Here is a 22,282-nt window from a genome sequence, read left to right as displayed (position 1 = left end):
GACCTCGAGCGTGAGAGCTACGGAACTGGAGAAAATATTGTTTAAAAAGATTCAAGTCATTTGTAACGGCCAAAGTCTCTGCTGCCGTGGAGCGGTGCTGTGTTGTTTTTTTTTTAAATGACCTTTGTTAAGTGTTTACTATGTGCCGGGCACTGAACTAAGTATTCGGGGGAGATACAAGACAATCAGGTTAGACACAGTCCCCGTCCAACACTGGGCTCACCGTCTTAATCCCCATTTTCCAGATGAGGGAACTGAGGCAGGAAGAAGTGAATTTATCTGCCCAGGGTGACATAGAGGGCAAGTGGCGGAGCCAGGATAAGAACCCAGGTCCTCTAGCTCCCAGTCCAGGTGCTCTGTCCACTAGGCCCTGCTGCTTCACAACTTCCCTACGACTCAGTTTCCTCCTCTGGAAAATGGGGATAAAATAACTGGTCTCCCTGTCCCTTAGACTGGGAGCTCGAAGTTGTACGGGGATTGTGTCCGATCGGCTTAAATTGAATCCACCCCAGTGATAACTATGGAGCTTGGCCTATGGGAGACACGTGACAAATATCCTGCATTATTATTATTATTATTATTATTATTATTATTGTCATTATTGTTATTGTTATTATTATCTGAGACACAGAGGTGTCTCAGAGGCTGGCAGGGGCTGTGGGAACGTGCTGGGCAATGCCCGAGGGGTCTGCAGGAGCCCATCCATCCCCCAGTCCAAGCAGGCCTCACTCCGGTCCCAGGCAGCGAATGCCGTGGCAGTAAATTTAAGGGGATTATGACTTTGAGAGTCTGGGCGTCACTAAAATAGACAAACAGGTGTTCTGTTTTAATAAACTAGCATGGAAAGCCTCATTAATACTTCTAAAAGTTTGGTATTGACAGTAAGTCTTTACAGAAAAGGCTGCTTTCTTGTCTAACAGTGTTAACTAGAAAGAATTTCAAAAACACGGAAATGAATCTACATCCCTGCCCCCTTTTTCTTTGGTCCATCGAGTTTTGACTGAGCAGAAGCAATCCAGTTACAGATGCGGGATCTTGTTAAATTTCTTAGTGATTTATAAGTCTAAGAAGGGCTGTGGGTGGATAATCAGTATTTTCTAGTTGTTTGGGGAAGCGGCGGAGCTCAGTGGAAAGAGCCCGGGCTTTGGAATCAGAGGTCATGGGTTCAAATCCCGGCTCTGCCACTTGTCAGCTGTGTGACTTTGGGCAAGTCACTTCACTACGCTGTGCCTCAGTCACCTCATCTGCAAAATGGGGATGAAGACCGTGGGCCCCACGTGGGACAACCTGATCACCTTGTAAACACCACAGCACTTAGAACAGTGCTTTGCACATAGTAAGCGCTTATTGTGTCATTATTATTATTATTATTTGTGGACCCATTCTTTTTTTTAATGGTATTTGTTAAGCACTTACTACGTGCTAGGCACTGTACTAACTGTCGGGCTGGATACAAAGTTATCAGGTTGGACACGTCCCTGTTCCACCTGGGGCTCCCAGTCGTAATACCGATCTGAATGATGAGGTAACTGAGGCCCAAAGACGTGAAGTGACTAGCCCAAGGTCACACTCCTCCCTCTCTCCATCCCCCCCGCCTTACCTCCTTCCCTTCCCCACAGCACCGGTATATATGTTTGTACGTATTTATTACTCTATTTATTTATTTGTTTTACTTGTACATATTTATTCTACTTATTTTATTTTGTTAATCTGTTTGGTTTTGTTGTCTGTCTCCCCCTTCTAGACTGTGAGCCCACTGTTGGGTAGGGACCCTCTCTGTATGTTGCCAACTTTTACTTCCCAAGCGCTTAGTCCAGTGCTCTGCACACAGTAAGCGCTCAATAAATATGATTGAATGAATGAATGAACACTAAGCGCTGAGAGAGAATACCCAGAGGGGAATTCATTAATGAATGAATGTCTGTACGTATTTATTACTCTATTTTATCTGTACCGATTTATTCTATTGATTTTATTTTGTTAATATGTTTTGTTTTGTTGTCTGTCTCCCCCTTCTAGACTGTGAGCCCGCTGTTGGGTAGGGACCGTCTCTATATGTTGCCAACTTGGACTTCCCAAGCGCTTAGTCCAGTGCTCTGCACGCAGTAAGCGCTCAATAAATATGATTGAATGAATGAATGAATGAATGAATGAATTTGATCTGGTGCTCATTTTATTCGTGTGACATCTCTGCTGTCCCTTTGGCTCTCAAAGATGTGGATCCCACACATTTCCCTCAGTGTGGTAGTGGTTTTGTGATCAAGAGATTGGAGATTGACTGTGAGCCCCCCGTGGGACAACCTGATCACCTTGTAACCTCCCCAGTGCTTAGAACAGTGCTTTGCACAGAGTAAGCGCTTAATAAATGCCATCATTAAGTGGTGCAGCTGGAATTAGATCCCAGGTCCTTCCGACTCCTAAGTCGGTCCTCTAGCCTCAGTCATATCTCTTGAGCGCTTTCTGGGTTCAGAGAGCACTTTATGAAACCCCACCGCTTCTCCGTTACCGCTCGGTGACCCCGGTGATCGAGCCGTCCTCACCTCTTCCTGGTGCTTACGGGATGCAGACTGCGGCCGCGGCCGGGGGGAGAAGGGGGCTTGGGGAACAGAGCAAGAGGAGGAACCCTGGAGGGAATCCGCTTCCACGTGGAAGGAGGCGGAGAAAAATGCAGCTGGGCTCACGCTGTTCCGACAAGTCATCTGCGCAACCGCCGTGTCCGTAATTAATCATATTTATTGAGCGCTGACTGTGTGCAGAGCACTGTACTAAGCGCTTGGGAAGTACAAGTTGGCAACATATAGAGTCCGTAAAGGTGTTCTCTGTGTGGCGACGGAGGAGAAAACAACTCAAATGAGAAGGAGCGTTGGCTAAATGCCAAGCCCGCTCATTCTGCCGTCGTAACAATAATAATAATGATGGCATTTATTAAGCGCTTACTATGTGCAAAGCACTGTTCTAAGCGCTGGGGTAGATACACAGTAATCAAGTTGTCCCACGTGGGGCTCACAGACTTAATCCCCACTTTACAGATGAGGTAATTGAGGCCCAGAGAAGTGAAGTGACTTGCCCAAAGCCACACAGCTGACAAGTGGCCGAGTTGGGATTTGAACCCGGGACCTCTGACTCCAAATTCCGGGCTCTTTCCACTGAGCCACGCTGCTTCTAACAAAATGGCAGCACTGAGGTTAATTAGAAGGACGCGGGTGGTCGGGGAGCTTTCTGGGAAGAGGCTGAGGACCCGCAGACCCCAGGATTTCTGGGAAACGCCCGGCTCAGCCCATGTAGACGTCCTCCTCCTCCTCCTCCTCCTCATCATCATCAGCATCATCATCATCTTTGACATCTGATTTGACCCTCTGCTCTCCGGTGGGCCCACTCAACTGATGTGTTGCCAACTTGTACTTCCCAAGCGCTTAGTACAGTGCTCTGCACACAGTAAGCGCTCAATAAATACAATTGAATGAATGAATGAATACCGCTGATGATTGATTTGGGTGATGGGCAAGTCACTTAACTTCTCTAGCCCCTAGGTGATGATGATGATGATGGCGTTTGTTAAGCGCTTACTATGTGCAAAGCACTGTTCCAAGCGCCAGGGAGGATGCAAGGTGATCAGGTTGTTCCACGTGGGGCTCACTGTCTTAATTCCCATTTACAGATGAGGTAACTGAGGTGTGGCAGGGTCACCCGCACACAGGGCCCTGGGGAGCGGGGTCGGGGGAAGTTAGTAGTGGGAGAAGGGGAGAAAGAGCGGGGAAGGGGCTTCCGTACAGGGAGCTCAGCCCCTCCGCCCCTCCGGCCCCTCCCGCCCCGGGCCCAGCGGATCCCCGGAACGCGGCAGAGCCCGTGGTCTGCTCCTTGAGGGCTGGGCTCGAGCGTACCACCTCCGTTGTCTCCTCCAAATCCTCAGCACAGTGCTCGGTACCCAGGAAGTGCTCGGTCAGTAGCATCGATGGCTTGGTTGAGGCTCAGAGGAGCGGTGTTCGATGTGTGGAAATCATTCGCTGCTAGAGAAGCAGCATGGCTCAGTGGAAAGAGCCTGGGCTTTGGAGTCAGAGGTCATGGATTCGAATCCCTGCTCCGCCACCTGTCTGCTGTGTGACCTTGGGCAAGTCACTTAACTTCTCTGAGCCACAGTGACCTCGTCTGGAAAATGGGGATTATGACTGTGAGCCCCACGTGGGACAACCTGATCACCTTGTATCCCCCCAGTGCTTAGAACAGTGCTTTGCACAGAGTAAGCGCTTAACAAATGTTATCATTATTATTATTGTTATTGTTGTTGTTATTATTATTCTGCTTCAGAGCCTTCTGGGGCTTCTGAAACTCGCCAGTTTGGCACGCTAGAGGAACGGTTTCATTCCGGGCCTCTTTTGAGAAGCAACTTCTTTTCGTTTCCCACGCCGCTCTGAACTTTGTGCTGACTTTCACCGCAGGGTGCTGGCCTGCGGTGGGGGGACGGGGATCGGGACTGTCCCTGTGGACCATCTCGTTGGATCACAGGGATGTCTCGGGCCGGAAACTTTTGTTTTGGCGTTTCTGTCACGTTTCCGTTTTTCTCTTCAGCCGTGTTATGAATTAGGAGCTTGTGTTTCTGTGAAGTCACGTTCCGACTCGGGGCGACTCGACGTCCGGCTCTGTCGTGGATTTCCATGGGCACTTAAGAGATTCCCAAGGACTTAGTACAGTGCTCAGCACACAGTGAGCGCTCAGTAAATACGATTGAATGAAATGCGTGAAAGGAAACGACATTATAGATTCAAAATCCCGTTAGGTGATCCAACATGGTTCCCGAGGCGAACCGGGTTCCACTCATGGGTTCTTCAACTGCGGCAGACCCTAAGTTAGAGGTTCAAGCCACTGGTCCGATAGATGTCGCCGATTTGTACTTCCCAAGCGCTTAATACAGTGCTCTGCACACAGTAAGCGCTCAATAAATGCAACGGAATGAATGAATGAATGGTCCACCCCCAGCCAGGTTTGATAACTTGTTGAGCCCCACTCCCCAGGGCCCAAGACTTGCGGAAACTATCCCTTTTTATTACGTCGTACACCCCCGAGCGCTTAGGAGTATGTTCTGCATGCAGTAAACACTCAACTGTGTTGCCAACTTGTACTTCCCAAGCGCTTAGTACAGTGCTCTGCACACAGTAGGCACTCAATAAATAGGATTGAATGAATGAATGAATACTACTGATGATTGATTTGGGTGATGGGTAAGTCACTTAACTTCTCTAGGCCTCAGTTCCCTCATCCGCAAAATAGGGATTAAAAGCGTGAGCCCAACATGGGACAACCTGATTACCCTGTACCTATCCCAGCTCTCAGAACAGTGCTTGGCACATAGTAAGCACTTAAAAAATACCAGAATTATTCGTTATTATTATTATCATTATCCTCCCTCGCTTCCATCTCTGTAAGATCTGCCTTCGGGTGATCTCGTCGCAGGGGAAGTCCGGGCATGGCTCCTGTTCTCTGAAGCCACATGATCCTTATCTGAGGGAGGAAGCCAAGAGGGTCTCGTGGCCAGGGAGAAGAGGTCCCCCCATAGTTGAAAATGGTCACCTAATCCCAGCCTCATGGACCCCCGGTTCCGGGGCCCTCGGCAGTTCTGGTCCGGGCAGCAGCCGCGGGGGCCATTCGGTGTTTTACTTGTCCATATTGACTATTCTATTTATTTTGCTAATGATGTGCATCTAGTTGATTCTGATGACTTGACACCTGTCCCCATGTTTGGTTTTGTTGTCTGTCTCCCCCTTCTAGACTGTGAGCCCGCTGTTGGGTAGGGACAGCCTCTAGATGTTGCCAACTTGGACTTCCCAAGTACAAGAAGCAGCGTGGCTCAGTGGAAAGAGCCCGGGCTTTGGAGTCAGAGGTCACGGGTTCAAACCCCCGGCTCTGCCAATTGTCAGCTGTGTGACTTTGGGCCAGTCGCTTAACTTCTCTGTGCCTCAGTTCCCTCATCTGTAAAATGGGGATTAAGATTGTGAGCCCCTCGTGGGACAACCTGATCACCTTGCAACTCCCCAGCGCTTAGAACAGTGCTTTGCACATAGTAAGCGCTTAATAAATTCCATTGTCATTATTATTATAATCCCCATTTGACAGATGAGGTAACTGAGGCACAGAGAAGTTAAGTGGCTTGCCCAAAGTCACGCAGCTGACAAGTGGCGGAGCCGGGATTTGAACCCATGACCTCTGATGCCAAAGCCCTGGCTCTTTCCACTGAGCCACGCTGCTTCTCTTAATCAAATACCTTTGATTGTTGGATTTATCGATTAATTGATTGATTGACGCCAAAGCCCCGGCTCTTTCCGCCGAGCCACGCTGCTTAATCAATCAATCAATCGTATTTATTGAGCGCTTACTGTGTGCAGAGCACTGTACTAAGCGCTTGGGAAGTACAAGTTGGCAACACATAGAGACGGTCCCTACCCAACAGCGGGCTCACAGTCTAGAAATGACAAGGCCGGCCCTTTCACCCGAGAGCACGCGAGTCCACGTGCACCCTCACTTGCTGCCCCCAAACACACAGCCGTGGTCCTCCTGTAATAGAATTAAAAGAGCATTACTGGTAATTCTGTCCTCAGCCAGCCACATCTGAATGGCCATCTAAAAGCCATTAATTCTCAGCGGGAAAAAGGCAGGGAGTAGATTGCTTTGTGTGCTCTCCCTCTCTGTCTCTCTTTTCGTTTTGCTCTCTCTCTCTGGCAGCACTGGCTACCGGGGTCATGGAGCTGATTTTCAGGAAGATGGTGGGGTGGGCAGGTGGGGGGATTCAGGCCCCAGGAGAGAACCCGTTCATAGAGACAGTTCAGCCGGCACCACCCTACCTCCTTCCCCTCCCCATTTGTGCGGATTTATTACTCTATTTATTTTACTTGTACCTATCTATTCTATTTATTTTATTTTGTTAATATGTTTGGTTTTGTTCTCTGTCTCCCCCTTTTAGACTGTGAGCCCACTGTTGGGTAGGGACCGTCTCTATATGTTGCCAACTTGTGCTTCCCAAGCGCTTAGTACAGTGCTCTGCACACAGTAAGCGCTCAAATACAATTGATTGATTGTTAATGATGTGCATCCAGCCTTTATTCTGTTTATTCTGACGACTTGACACCTGTCTACCTGTGTTTTGTTTTGTTGTCCGTCTCCCCATTCTAGACTGTGAGCCCGCTGTTGGGCAGGGACCGTCTCGATATGGTGCCAACCTGTACTTCCCAAGCGCTTAGTCCAGTGCTCGGCATTCATTCAATCGTATTTATTGAGCGCTTACTGTGTGCAGAGCACTGTACTAAGCGCTTGGGAAGTACAAGTTGGCAATATATGTTGGTTCGGCACACAGTAAGCGCTCAATAAATACGATGGAATGAATGAACGAATCATTTCCAGCTCTTTGGTGACTCGCTGTTGCCCTGGAGACCGCAGCCCTGCCTCCCGATGGGACCCAGGAGGAGGTCGGCTAGGTGCTGCCTCTGAGACAAAAAGGTGACTTCCCCTAGAGCTGCTGGAAGAATAGCCCAAGAGCCCAGCGGCCGTGTGTCATGGGGGGTCCCATGGGAGGGGGGCTGCCCACCTGATTGTCATGGGGGCATCCCCCATATCTCCACCCGCAAAGGCCAGAAAGCCTCCCAACTGAGCTGTGGGCCTAGGAAGGGCCACGGGGCTACTGTCCGCTTGGGCCGGGGAGCCTCCCTGTAGACGTGGGCTCTTGGGGGAAATCCCAGGCCTCGTCTTGTGAGAGCCAGCAAACCTCCTGTTGAGGCGTGGGGCCTGGGAGGAAACCCAAGGCCTCCACCTGTAAGGGTCAGTTAGCCTCCCTGGGGAGCTGAGGGTAGTGAGAAGAAATCCCCGGCCTCCCGCGCGCGGTCCGGCGAGCTGAGGGTATTGGGAAGAAATCCCAGGCCTCCTGCGCGCGGTCCGGTCAGCTGAGGGTAGTGGGAAGAAATCCCGGGCCTCCCGCGCGCGGTCTGACCAGCTGAGGGTAGCGGGAAGAAATCCTGGGCCTCCCGTGTGTGGTCCGGTGAGCTGAGGGTAGTGGGAAGAAATCCCGGGCCTCCCGTGTGTGGTCCGGGGAGCTGAGGGTAGTGGGAAGAAATCCCGGGCCTCCCATGCACAGTCCAGCGAGTTGAGGGTAGTGGGAAGAAATCCCAGGCCTTCCGTGCACGGTCCGGCCAGCTGAGTGTAGTGGGAAGAAATCCCGGGCCTCCCGCATGTGGTCCAGCGAGCTGAGGGTAGTGGGAAGAAATCCCAGGCCACCTGTGCATGGTCCGGCCAGTTGAGGGTAGTGGGAAGAAATCCCGGGCCTCCTGCGCGTGGTCCGGTGAACTGAGGGTAGTGGGAAGAAATCCCAGGCCTCCCGCGGGTGGTCCGGTAAGCCTCCCTGCTGAGCCGTGATGGGAGGAAATCCCGGGGCTCCATTCATTCATTCATTCATTCATTCATTCAATCGTATTTATTGAGCGCTTACTGTGTGCAGAGCACTGTACTAAGCGCTTGGGAAGGACAGGTTAGCAACTTGTACTTCACAGGTCAGGGAGCCTCCCAGCCCAGTTGAGGCACAGCCAACGTCCAGTTGTCACAGCGGCCCAGGGCCCGACTCGGGGAAGGGGGGGTCTCCGCTTCCACAGGAGCCAAGGCCGGAGGGGGGGCCGCCCCCTCCCCGAGAAGCCGGGACAGCCAGGCGGAGAGCCCGTCTTCCCAACTGGTATTAGCGATCCTACGGGCTTCGGCGGAGAATTGATATGCCGCGTTGGTAGACTTGTGAAACCCAGCCAACAAAGTAGCATTGTGGCCAATTGTTTTCAGAGGCAGGGCGGGAATACTAATTGCAGTGGAATTAAAGATGCCTCTGTCCCTCAGAAGCTCTGCAAAGATCCCCTTAGGACAAGAGAAAGCCAAATGACCGGACGCCTGCTCCAAGAGCCAGGGTGACGTTTTCTGGAGTCTCCATAATAATAATAATAATAATAATGGCATTTATTAAGCACTTACTATGTGCAAAGCACTGTTCTAAGCGCTAGGGAGGTTACAAGATGATCAGGTTGTCCCACGGGGAGCTCACAGTCTCAATCCCCATTTTACAGATGAGGTAACTGAGGCCCAGAGAAGTGAAGTGACTTGCCCAAAGTCCCACAGCCGACAGTTGGCCGAGCTGGGATTTGAACCCATGACCTCTGACTCCAAAGCCCGGGCTCTTTCCGTTGAGCCGCGCTGCTTCTCCATCTAATAATATTAATGGTACTTGTTAAACGCTTACTATGTGCCAAGCACTGTTCCGAGCACTGACGTTGATACAAGTTAATCAGGTTGTATACAGTCCCTGGGGTTCACAGTCTTAATCCCCATTTTACAGATGAGGCAATGGAGGCCCAGAGAAGTTAATTGACTCTCCTAGGGTCGCACAGCAGACATGTGGCAGAGAGGGGATTAGAACTCAGGTCCTCCTCACTCCCAGGCCTGTTTTCTAGCCACTGACCCACCCTGCTTCCCTCAGGATGTCTCCTTGGCCTGTTCCTCGCCCCACCATGTTGTCCCATGAATTCGGCCTTGAGCAAGTCATTCGCCCTCTCTTGGGTTCAGTTTACTCATCTGGAAACCGGGGATTCAAACCTACTCCCTCCTACATAGACTGTGAACACCTTATAGCACAGGGACTGTGTGCGGACTGATTATCTTGTAACTACCCCAGCCCTTAAATCATAGCGTTTGGCCCGTAGCAGGCACTAAACAAGTACCAAAATAATAATAATAATAATAGCGGCCAGTGCTCAGTGAACAGATAGGGGCATCGGTGCTGAGAAGGCAGATGCGCGTATGGGTGTCTGTGGGTGTGCTGATAAACCGAATTAGTGACGTTATCGGGTGGCTCTGATTCTTTCAGTCGTATTTATTGAGAGCTTACTGTGTGCTAAGCGGCTGCTTGTAAAGCCAAGCCAAGAGAAAGACCCCTCATGTGGTTTTCAAAGTCAGAAACTGTGTGTATTATTTTGAAATTGAAACTCCCACCTCCCTTTAAGGAACTAACCAGAAGCTTTCCTTACATCTTTTTTTCCCTCCAAAACCTTAAATTCAATGCCCCATACCCAGATTTTTAGGCAAAAATCCTCCAAAGCAGTCAATGATTGGGGATTCATAGCAGGCATATTAACCCAAGAAGCTTATTTTTTGTCGGGGACCAGTGGCTCGATGCATTTCGGTCGGTCGCACTCTACTGTCTATGCGTCCCTGCAAGGTTAAACCTCCAGTGCCAGAATCATTCATTCAGTCGTATTTATTGAGCGCTTACTGTGTGCAGAGCACTGTACTAAGCGCGTGGGAAGTACAAGTTGGCAACATATAGAGACCGTCCCTACCCAATGGCGGGCTCACAGTCTCCTGATGGATTTTAAGATTTCCTACTCAGGAGAAAAGAAGAAGGAGAAAACGAAGTCACGGAGATTATTGTTTGGAAGAGGGGGGTTCGTTTTGTGTTGCCGTGGTGACCTTGAAATCTAGGCCTTTTTTTGTCCTTTCTTTTTGCAGGTTTCTCCACTGTAGAGAAGCAGCGTGGCTCAGTGGAAAGAGCCCGGGTTTTGGAGTCAGAGGTCATGGGTTCAAATCCCGGCTCCACCAATTGTCAGCTGTGTGACTTTGGGCAAGTCACTTAACTTCTCTGTGCCTCATCTGTAAAAAAATGGGAATTAAAACTGTGAGCCCCCCCATGGGACAACCTGATCACCTTGTAACCTCCCCAGTGCTTAGTACAGTGCTTGGCACATAGTAAGCGCTTAATAAATGCCATTATTATTATTATTATTATTACAGATATGTAGATGAAATGCTTTTCCGCCCTGGCTTTGGTTTAGTAGCCTCACAATGGCCAACCTGGCTCTACAGACAGTCTTCCCAGATTAGCGTTTTAGAGGGAAACAGGAAAATGCAGGCTTCCACAGTGGAGCGGGGGAAAGGAAAAGGGGTGGAGGGGTAGAGAAAGCAAGAGAATATTGCTCTGCCCACACTTTCCAGGTGAGGCGGGTGGGAATAATAATAATAATAATAATAATAATAATGATGATGGCATTTGTTAAGCGCTTACTATGTGCAAAGCACTGTTCTAAGCACTGGGGAGGATACAAGGTGATCAGGTTGTCCCACTTGGGGCTCCCAGTCTTAATCCCCATTTTCCAGATGAGGGAACTGAGGCCCAGAGAAGTGAAGTGACTTGCCCGAAGTCACACAGCTGACAATTGGCGGAGCCGGGACTTGAACCCACGACCTCTGACTCCAAAGCCCGGGCTCTTTCCACTGGGCCACGCTGCTTCTCTAAGAAGTGGGAAGTGGGTCGGGGGGGATGGACAGATGGAGACCTCCGCAAACCCTAGCCAACAGTGGCGTTGTCCACCTCTGAGAGAGACAGAGACAGGGTGAGTGTGTTCGAGTTTCCGTCCAGCTCCCTGCTCTGGTCAGCAGATACCTCAGAGGAGGTTGGATTCGGCAACAATCTTTAACGCAGGGGAGGGAAGCTAATGATGGGCAAAAAACAACGGCAAACCGGTCTGGCGACTCCCGAGAGAAAAGAAAGAGTCTTTTCAGGGAACGGGAGGAGGAGGAGGAGGAGGAGATCTGGGAACAGTACAGGGGCCCGAACTCTTTGATATGCAGTCAGTCTGGAAGGGATTTAGAGGAGTACGGAAGGTTCAGGCTCTCTGGAAATGCCCCGAATTTGGGTGCCTTCAAAGGAGGGGGTTGTCTCTTGTGGAAGAAGCCTGGGCCCACTGGAAAGAGCCCAGGGAGTCTAGAGATCCGGGTTCTAATATCCTCTAACCGCACGTCTGTTGCGTGACCTTGGACAAAGTACTTGACGTGTGTGGACCTCAGTTTCATCATCTTTAAAATGGGGATTAAGTACCTTTCTTCCCTTCCATTTAGACTGAGAGGATGGAGACTTGCTTGAGCTGATCGTGTTTTCCCTATCTCAGTGCTTAGTAAAGTGCTTGGCACATAATAAGTGTCTGATACCAGGATTATGTATCATCATTATACGCTCATCACGCTGAGAAGCAGCGTGGCTCAGTGAAAAGAGCCTGGGCTTTGGAGTCAGAGGTCATGGGTTCGAATCCCGGCTCCACCGCTTGTCAGCTGTGTGACTTTGGGCAAGTCACTTCACTTCTCTGTGCCTCAGTTCCCTCATCTGTAAAATGGGGATGAAGACTGTGAGCCCCCTGTGGGACAACCTGATCTCCTTGTAACCTCCCCAGTGCTTAGAACAGTACTTTGCACATAGTAAGCACTTAATAAATGCCATTGTTATTATTATTATTACTATTGTCATCACCATCATCATCGAGAAGCCGAAGAAGCACCCTGTAAATGCACGCTGGGACACATGCTGCAATTTCCACCCTTCTTTAGAAGGATGGGTAGCGGAGCAAAATGCCACGTAGAATTGCAGTGTTCCACTAAGCGTATAAAACCAACTTTTGAGGGCCATGGCTTTCTTTCGATCTTAGTGCCGCCTCCCTTTCTTGAGAAGCGGCGCGGTTCAGTGGAAAGAGCCCGAGCTTGGGAGTCAGAGGTCATGGGTTCCAATCCCGGCTCTGCCACTTATCAGCCGTGTGGCCTTGGACAAGCCGCTTAACTTCTCTGGGCCTCAGTGACTTCATCTGTGAAATGGGGATTAAGATTGTGAGCCCCACTGGGACAACCTGGTTACCTTGTATCTACCTGTTTCTATCTTCTAGAGAATCTATCTATCTATCTATATCTATCTATCTATCTCTATCTATCTATCTATCTAATCTATCATCTATCTCTATCATCTATCTATCATCTATCTATCCATCCATCCATCTATCCATCTATCTATCTATCATCTATCTATCTATCTATCTATCACTATCATCTATCTATCTATCTATCTATCTATATCTAATCTATCTATCCATCTATTTATCTATCTTCTAGAGAAGCAGTGTGGCTCAGTAGGAAAGAGCTCGGGCTTTAGAGTCAGAGATCATGGCTTCCAATCCCGGCTCTGCCACTTATCAGCCATGTGGCCTTGGGCAAGCCGCTTAACTTCTCTGGGCCTCAGTGACCTCATCTGTGAAATGGGGATTGAGATTGTGAGCCCCACTGGGACACACAGCTGACAGGGGACGGAGCCGTGATTGGAACCAAGGACCTCTGACTCCCAAGCCCGGGCGCTCTCCACCCAGCCACGCCGCTTCTCCGGCGATGTCGCCCAGAGGGTAGCCCGGCCTGGGCCTTCCCAGCGGAAGAAGGGATCGGGACGTGGTCCGGGCCCCCGGCCTGGGGTTGGCGAGGCGGGGGACCGGAGGAGGTCCGCGCTCAGCCGTGGCGGCCGGAGGATGGTGACCGCGTCTCCTTCTTTCCCCCAGGTGACAGTGGCTGAGCGCCTCAAGCAGTTGCAGGACGCCCACCGAGACTTTGGCCCCTCGTCCCAGCACTTCCTCTCCAGTAAGTCTTTGTGCCCTCCCTCCGCCCCCTCCCTCCGTCATCGCTCGGATCAATCAATCAATTGTATTTATTGAGCGCTTACTATGTGCAGAGCACTGTACTAAGCGCTTGGGAAGTACAAATTGGCAACATATAGAGACAGTCCCTACCCAACAGCGGGCTCACAGTCTAAAAGGGGGAGACAGAGAACAAAACCAAACATACTAACAAAATAAAATAAATAGAATAGATATGTACAAGTAAAATAAGTAAATAAATAGAGTAATAAATATGTACAAACATATATACATATATACAGGTGTTGTGGGGAAGGGAAGGAGGTAAGATGGGGGGGTGGACAGGGGGACGAGGGGGAGAGGAAGGAAGGGGCTCAGTCTGGGAAGGCCTCCAAGCACTATCGAGCACTCACCGCATGCAGACCTCTGCGCCGAGCGCTCGGTGGGCTCGGTGGAAAGAGCCCGGGCTTTGGAGTCCAGGGTCATGGGTTCGAATCCCGACTCCGCCGCACCTCTGCTGTGTGGCCTTGGGCGAGTCACTTCACTTCCCTGAGCCTCATCTGTAAAATGGGGATTAAGACTGTGAGCCCCACGTGGGACAACTTGATCCCCTTGTATTCCCCCCCCCAGTGCTTAGAACAGTGCTCTGCACATAGTAAGCGCTTATTCTATTTATTTTATTTTGTTAATATGTTTTGTTTTGTTGTCTGTCTCCCCCTTCTAGACTGTGAGCCCGCTGTTGGGCAGGGACCGTCTCTAGATGTTGCCGACTTGTACTTCCCAAGCGCTTAGTACAGTGCTCTGCACACAGTAAGCGCTCAATAAATATGTTTGAATGAATGAATGAATGAATGAATGATTATTATTATTCTCTGGGCCTCAGTTCCCTCATCTGTAAAGTGGGGATTAAGACTGTGAGCCCCCCGTGGGACGACCTGATCTCCTTGTGACCTCCCCAGCGCTTAGAACAGTGAGCCCGCTGTTGGATAGGGACCATCTCTATATGTCGCTAACTTGTACTTCCCAAGCACTTAGTACAGTGCTCTGCGCACAGTAAGCGCTCAATAAATATGATTGAATGAATGAATGAGTGAACAGGGCTTTGCACATAGTAAGCGCTTAACAAATGCCACCATTATTATTATTATTATTATTATTATAACCTCCCCAGCGCTTAGAACAGTGCTTTGCATAGAGTAAGCGCTTAATAAATGCCATCCGTATCATTATTATTCATTCATTCATTCATTCAATCGTATCTGTGGGATTTGACCTCAGAGAGAGCGAGGTGTGTCTGACAATGGGGAGGGAGGAAGGGACAGAGGAATGGGGGAAGCGCTTCCCCAGGATCAGGTGGCTTTGGCCCATGTGCCGTCTACACGCCTGCTACATGCCTACATGCCACCCACAGGTCTGCCACCCTCCTGTCTTCTACCCACGGCGTAGTGGACAGAGCACGGACTGGGAGTCGGATGGTTGTGAGTTCTAATCCTAGCTCTGCCCATTCATTGTCTGCTGGGTGACCTTGGGCAAGTTACTTTACTGCCCTGTGCCTCAGTTTCCTCATCTGGGACAGGAACTGTGTCCAACCTGATGAGCTTGTCTCTACTCCAGCATGTAGTACAGTACCTGGGGGTAAGTGACTTGCCCACGGTCACACAGCAGGCTAGTGGCAAAACTCTGACTTGAACCCAGATCTCCTGATTCCCCTCACAGTCTAATTTCAGCCAAAGAGTAGATAGGACAGTCGCTCATTACGAGTTTATATGCCTTTCCTTTCCTTCTCCCCAGGAGTAAACATTTTACAAATACCACAATCTATATTATCATTGTTATTAAAAACTAAGGTTAGGTAGTGTTGTTTCAAATCCCGGCTCCACCACTTGTCAGCTGCGTGACTTTGGGCAAGTCACTTCACTTCTCTGGGCCTCAGTTTCCTCATCTGTAAAATGGGCATTAAGACTGCGAGCCGCATGTCAGACAGGGTCAGTGTCCAACCCGATTCGCTTGCATCCACCCCAGCGCTTAGTTCAGTGTCTGGCATCCAGTAAGTGCTTAACAAATCCCAGGATTGTTCTTATCTGCCCCTGTGTGTCTGCCACCTCTGGGTCTGCTCCTGTGTAGTAGTAATAATGACGATGGCATTTATTAAGCGCTTACTATGTGCAAAGCATTTTTCTAAGCGCTGGGGAGTTTACAAGATTATCAGCTTGTCCCACGTGGGGCTCCCAGTCCTCAGATGAGGTAACTGAGGCACAGAGAAGTCGAGCGACTCGCCCGAGGTCACACAGCTGACAAGCGGCGGAGCCGGGGTTAGAACCCATGACCTCTGACTCCCAAGCCCGGGCTCTTTCTGCCGAGCCACGCTGCTTCCCTGCTAGGTAGTAAGCGCTTAATAAATGTCATCGTTATTATTATCATTATATTATTAAGTGTATCTACCATATCGCATCTCATAGGGAACACGGTCCAGTTCAGAAGCGCTTCCCAGAAATTATTTTACTATTTCCCCTATCCCTAATTCATTCATTCAGTCGTATTTATTGAGCGCTTACTGTGTGCAGAGCACTGTACTAAGCGCTTGGGAAGTCCAAGTCGGCAACATCTAGAGACGGTCCCTACCCAACAACGGGCTCACAGTCGAGAAACCCACCGATTGACTGAGGGGGTTGAATGTGGCCTCTGAGGCAGATGCTCATTCATTCATTCATTCAGTCGTATTTATTGAGCGCTTACTGTGTGCAGAGCACTGTACTAAGCGCTTGGGAAGTCCAAGTCGGCAACATCTAGAGATGGTCCCTACCCAACACCGGGCTCACAGTCGAGAAACCCACCGATTGACTGAGGGGGTTGAATGTGGCCTCTGAGGCAGATGTTCATTCATTCATTCATTCAGTCGTATTTATTGAGCGCTTACTGTGTGCAGAGCACTGTACTAAGCGCCTGGGAAGTACAAGTCGGCAACATATAGAGACGGTCCCTACTCAACAACCCGCTTACGGTTTAGAAGGGGGAGACGGGCAACAAAACAGAACATGGAGGCGGGTGTCAAAATCGTCAGAACAAATAGAATTAAAGCTATGCGCACATCATTAACAAAATAAATAGAATAGTAAATAAGTACAAGTAAAATAAATAGAGTAATAAATCTGTACAAATATATATATGCGAGTGCTGCGGGGAGGGGGGAGGAGGAGAGGAAAAAGGGGGCTCAGCCTACTCTAATATCAGTCTTCCCCTGTAGACGTGTAAACTCCTTGTAGACGTGAGTGTTGTCTGTCCACTCTGTTGAATTGTACTTTTATAATAATAATAATGGTATTTGTTAAGCGCTTACTGTATGCAAAGCACTGTTCTAAGCGTTGGGGAGGTTACAAGGTGATCAAGTTGTCCCACGGGGGGCTCACGGTCTTAATCCCCATTTTCCAGATGAGGTAACCGAGTCCCAGAGAAGTGAAGTGACTTGCCCAAAGACAGACAGCTGACAGGTAGCGGAGCCGGGATTTGAACCCATGACCTCTGACTCCAAAGCCCGGGCTCCTTCCACTGAGCCACGCTGCTGCTTTTCCAGAGTGCTCAGCATAGTGCTGTACACACAGTAAGCACTCAATCAATTCCAGTGACTGACAGATTAAGATTACCGCGTACCAAGAAAATTACCGTGTTTTGTCATTTTCTGTTGGTTTTAAGCCCCTCTTTAATACAGTCGTGCGGATCCGGCCCCCGCTGCTTCTCATTTTGGAATCAGTGAAAGGACTGTCCATTTGGGAATGGAGAAAATAAAACTGAAAATAGACTCTCCCTAACGCAAATAAAAAAATAAACCACCATCGGGGGGGATAAGGCTTTTAGTTAACCTTGACTCATCCCCAAACTCACATCCAAACCAAGTGGTAATTTTGTTTCTAAAATCCTGAAATGAGCCAGTCGGGCGAGCGGTAGGAACTGAGGCGGGGGTCATTGGCCACAGGTGGGAGAGTCTCCGGAGAAAGACAGAATTCCCCACGTATTTTTTTTATTATCAGTGCTGCCGGTTTGTGGGGGAAGGCAACTCTTTATCTCGATAGCTGAGCCCGTTCCCTTTCCTTCAGATGAAGAGCAGAATTTCCCGGAGCGGGGCGAGTTTCTCTTTCCTCCCTTCGTGGGCATCTGAGCAAATAGGCCGTTCTCAGCCTGGCCAGGGGTAAAATCGTAATTCCGGAGATTAACGTCGTCTCTCCTGTCGGCTTTGAATTTGACCTCCTTGTATTTTTCTCCTTTTCCTTCCTCCTCAGCGTCTGTGCAGGGCCCCTGGGAAAGAGCGGTTTCACCCAACAAAGTGCCATACTACATCAAGTAAGTTTGAAAACTGCAATGTAGAGGAAGTCTTTATTGGGTTCTCCTTCGAGTTGGTTTGCGCCCATAAGACCTTCAACGTTCTTGGGTTTTTCCCTCCCCGTGGCGGCCCCTGGGAATGATGTTGGGGCCCCTAGCCTCGCCACAACAAGCGGGGGCCTCCCTTTGACCCTCTCCAGCTGTGCTCTGCACACAGTAAGCGCTCAATAAATACGATCGAATGAATGAATGAGGGGCGCCATCTCAGACGGTCGAGAAATGGATTCTCCTAGTGATTTTTCACACGTCGATCTCTGCTAGTCCGGGCATCCTCTGTGCTCCTGGGGCCAGAGAATCACTCCACTCTGCTAGTGGCATTTTGCCCCCAGGGGATCGTGATGTCCCCAGACGTCCTCAAAGACGGTCCTTCGGGTCGGTAGTCCTCGTCCGTGTCGGGTCACCGATTCTCGCTGCCTCGGGTGCGTGCCGGTCGGCGGGCGGTCCTGATCTACGCTGGGGGCAGGGTCCGTCGTGTCGCCGCGGCTGCTCTTTCGGAGCGTTCCCCCTCCCGACCCGTTCTTGCCGCCAACCTTTGTGTTATCGCGTGTAGCTCGCCGAGTCAATCGGTCGATCGTAGCGACTGCTTTTTGTGTGCAGAGCACTGTACTAAGCGCTCGGGAGAGTACAATATAACAACGGACGGGCACATTCCCTGCCCACGGCGATGCCGATCGCTCGAGGAGTCGACATCCTTGACGGAAGGACGTCGCTTGAGCAGTCGATGGCTGCCTGTGGGCCGTCCCTTCCACCCTAGCCGAGGTTGTGGTGAAATGACCCTTTTATAGCGTGTTGGTATTAAGCCGGATGCGGGCGAGCCATGTCGGCCTCGCGCCGACTGCGGCGGTCTTCGCCGTTCAATCTTCCACCTCCTCGTTGATCGCGTTTTTGTTTGGTGCGTGCTGCTTAGGTAGCTTAATATGACGACCGCGCCAAGCTCGGTGTTGAAGGTGAAAATCTTGACTGTGGGCAGCTCCGGTTTCTCCGGGCTCATTTCTACCTCCCGGTGCTGAAGAGAAACGCCCTGGCCTAGAGGGAAGAGCACGAGACTGGGATCTAGAGGCCCTGAGTTCTAATCCCACCCCCGCTACTTGCCTCTGGTGTGGCCTTGGTCAAGTCACTGAACTTCTTAGGAGTCGCCTCGTCTCTAAAGTGGGGAATCTGTACCTTTTTCCCTCTCCCTTAGACTGAGAACCCCAAGTGGGGCAAGAATCGTGCCAGACTCGATTATGTCGTATCCACCCCAGCGCTTAGTGCTGTGCTTGGCGCATAGTAAGCGCTTAACAAATAGCCCGGCTATGATTGGCACACTACAGGTTTGGAAAGTGGGTTGAAAATGTGTACGTCTCTCCGAGTATCTGCAATGCAGGCCCTTAAGCCTAGTAGAGGACATGCTCTGCACATAGTAAGCAGAGAAGCAGTGTGGCTCAGTGGAAAGAGCCCGGGCTTGGGAGTCAGAGGTCATAGGTTCAAATCCTGGCTCCACCATTTGTCAGCTGTGTGACTTTGGACAAGTCACTTAACTTCTCTGTGCCTCAGTTCCCTCCTCTGTAAAATGGGGATTAAGACCGTGAGCCCCACGTATCTACCCCAGCGCTCAGAACAGTGCTTGGTACACAGTAAGTGCTTAACAAATGCCAACATTATTATTATTATTATTAAGCGCTCAAGAAATACGATTGAATGAATGAATGAAATGTTGAAGCACTGAAGTCCTTGAAGCATGGAAGAGTAAAGAAAATAAAACCCCGTTGTGAACGTTCCCTCCCTCTTGCTGCGGGGTAATCAGATCAAGTTACTTTCAGAATTAGCTCTCCACAGTCTTCCCTTACCTGCCACGGTTGTCGTCTGGCTGTTTCTTGGTTCGGATCTTTCGATGTGTTTATTCTTTTGGGAACATGGAGCGCGCCCCTCGCCCGCGGTATGAGAGGCCAACCTTGCCTCTTAACCTCCCGTCCCCCGACTGTCTTCTCTCTCTCTGTCTCCAACCCTGAAGTTGCAAACTTGTACATCCCAAGCGCTTAGTACAGTGCTCTGCACTCAATAAATGCGATTGAATGAATGAATGAATGAAGTTCGGGTTTCAAAAACCTTTCTCAGAAAGTAGGGACCTTTTTATCGTCATTAATCTCTTTTGAGGCAAAGTACAACAGTTCCCTTCTAAAAGCTCCTTCAGAGAAAAAGACCAAAATCCTCATCGGGGTTGATTCATTTCAACAGGGAGAGCTCTGTAGCGATTCACAAACCTGTACTTTGAGCCTCTGCCATCCCCTGATTATTCTAATTAAACTGGAACGCCGTGCCCTTGCTAGTCATTAATGGGTTTTCGTTTTTTAAACGACATTTGCAGAAGTTAAAACCGTGGTGGGGGCAGTTCACGTGCTGGCCAAAGGAAGCCGTGTTAAAATCAGTGTCGCCATGGCAACGGTCTCCCATCGTAGGCATTCCACATCCAGGGCTACAGGGCGGATTTGTTGTGTTTTCATTCCCCTCCACCCCGCAAAAAACAACAAAACCTTGAGGCCGAGGGGAAGCAGCCTGCTCAGGTGCACATTCCATGAACCCGTTTCTTGGTCGACGGTCCCTGCCCGCGCTCGGACCGGGGCTGCCGGTGGGATCTCAGCCCCGTTTTTCCCGGTGGTCTCGGGACCCCCGAAGAACGGCCGTGTTCTGTGCCGGCTCGCTCCTCGCCCGGACAACTTCCAGCCCGCTCCCGGCGGGGCACGGATCCAATCCAGTGCATGGTTCGGGGTCAGCCGTGCCTGGTGTCAACTTGTACTTCCCAAGCGCTTACTACAGTGCTCTTCACACAGTAAGCGCTCAATAAATACGATTGAATGAATGAATGAATGAATGGTGCGGGAAGCAGGTCTTTCTCTGAAGATTTTGGTTGTAACCCCCTCCCCCGGGGTTGTGGGTTAGAGAAGCAGCGTGGCTCAGTGGAAAGAGCCCGGGCTTTGGAGTCAAAGGTCGTGGGTTTGAATCCCGGCTCCACCGCATGTCTGCTGTGTGACCTTGGGCAAGTCACTTAACTTCTCTGAGCCTCAGTTCCCTCATCAGTAAAATGGGGATAAAGACTGTGAGCCCCACGTGAGACAACCTGATCACCTTGTGTCCCCCAGCGCTTAGAACAGTGCTTTGCACATATTAAGCGCTTAACAAATGCCATCATTATTATTATTATTGTCGGCCACCTTCTCCCTCCCCTTTCTAATCCTCCTCCTCCCTACCTGGACTCTCTGTCCCCATTCGTTCATCTGTCTATCTGAATCCAGGGTGGCTTTGATGGGAGGCCCCGAGGTGGGGGGTTCCGCCCAGGAAATAATAATAATAATAGTATTTGTTAAGCACTTATTATGTTCCAAGTACCGTTCTAAGCACTGGGGTAGATACAGGGTAATCAGGTTGTCCTAAATGTGGCTCGGACTTTTGATCACCATCTGACTGACGAGGGAACCGAGGCGCAGAAAACTGAAGTGGCTCACCCAAGGTCACACAGCAGACAAGGGGCAGAGCCTGGATTAGAACCCAGATCTTCCAACTTTCAAACCCGTGCTCTTTCCACTGTCACATGGTAGCGCGTCCCCGTTCTCAGGCTGGGCCGGGGGGAGATGGCTGGGAGGATTTGGAAGCTCAGGACATTGAAGGGTACCCCCCAACTTGGGATTTCTGCTCTGTGCCCGGACTTCTGTACTGTAGAAAGTTTTCGGTGTATCCAGGGAGACGGAAACTACAGGAGCGGGAAACAGGTGGGACAGTTTTCCCATTTCAGCTCCCGCTCCCGAAGAGCCACGTTCGTGGCAGCGGGGGGTTTCTGTTCAGACTCTGGAGGCCGAATCTGAAAAGGACGGGGGTGAGGTGCCGGGCGGCCCGCAGCCTCATCACCCAGATCCAAGATGCAGAAGGGTGTGGGGTTTGGGAAAAAGGAGACTTTGGCTGGCGGAGATGTGACTTTAATAACGCTGCGAAGGTGGGGCGGGTGGTGGTCTGGCCTACTTGGAGGGGGCAGGGAGTTCCGGGCCAACAAAACACTGTGGGAAAGGGATCAGTGATGAGACAGATGAGATCCGAGCACAATGGGTACACTGGAGCCGGAAGAGCAGGCTGTAGCAAAACTAGTTTTGGACATGGAATGTGTCTGTTTATACTTATATCATACTCTCCAAAGTGCTCATTACAGTGCTCTGCACACAGAAAGTGCTTAATAGATACGACTGAATGAATGAAGGGGGCGAGTCGAGTGTATCTTTTAAAGCCGATGGGAAGGAGTGTGTTGGATGCGGAGGTGGGTGGGCAACCACCGGAGGTTTTCGAGGAGAGAGGGGAAGTGGGCTGAACGTTTATTTGGAAGACGCTCCAGAAATATGGACCGGAGTGGGGAGAGGCAGGGAGGTTGGGGAGGAGATAAGTGGGGCAGCCAAGAGGAATAAGTGCTTGGATCGGCACAGCAGCAGTTTGGA

General features: G+C 50.3%; 1 protein-coding gene across 6 annotated transcripts in view; it reads left to right on the top strand.

Moving 5' to 3' along the window:
- DMD (dystrophin) overlaps positions 1-22,282 on the top strand; it is a 553,630-nt gene that overhangs the window by 468,627 nt on the left and 62,721 nt on the right. For all 6 annotated transcript variants that reach the window (XM_038757062.1, XM_038757063.1, XM_038757065.1 and 3 more), the window contains 2 exons: positions 13,377-13,455; positions 17,726-17,786. In XM_038757062.1, the coding sequence (XP_038612990.1) occupies positions 13,377-13,455; positions 17,726-17,786 (140 nt within the window). The remainder of the gene's footprint in view (positions 1-13,376; positions 13,456-17,725; positions 17,787-22,282) is intronic.

Source organism: Tachyglossus aculeatus, chromosome 15 (genome assembly GCF_015852505.1).
Source record: "Tachyglossus aculeatus isolate mTacAcu1 chromosome 15, mTacAcu1.pri, whole genome shotgun sequence".
Classification (NCBI taxonomy): domain Eukaryota; kingdom Metazoa; phylum Chordata; class Mammalia; order Monotremata; family Tachyglossidae; genus Tachyglossus; species Tachyglossus aculeatus.
Note: the sequence above shows the minus strand (reverse complement) of the source record. Positions and strands in the feature narration are given on the sequence as shown.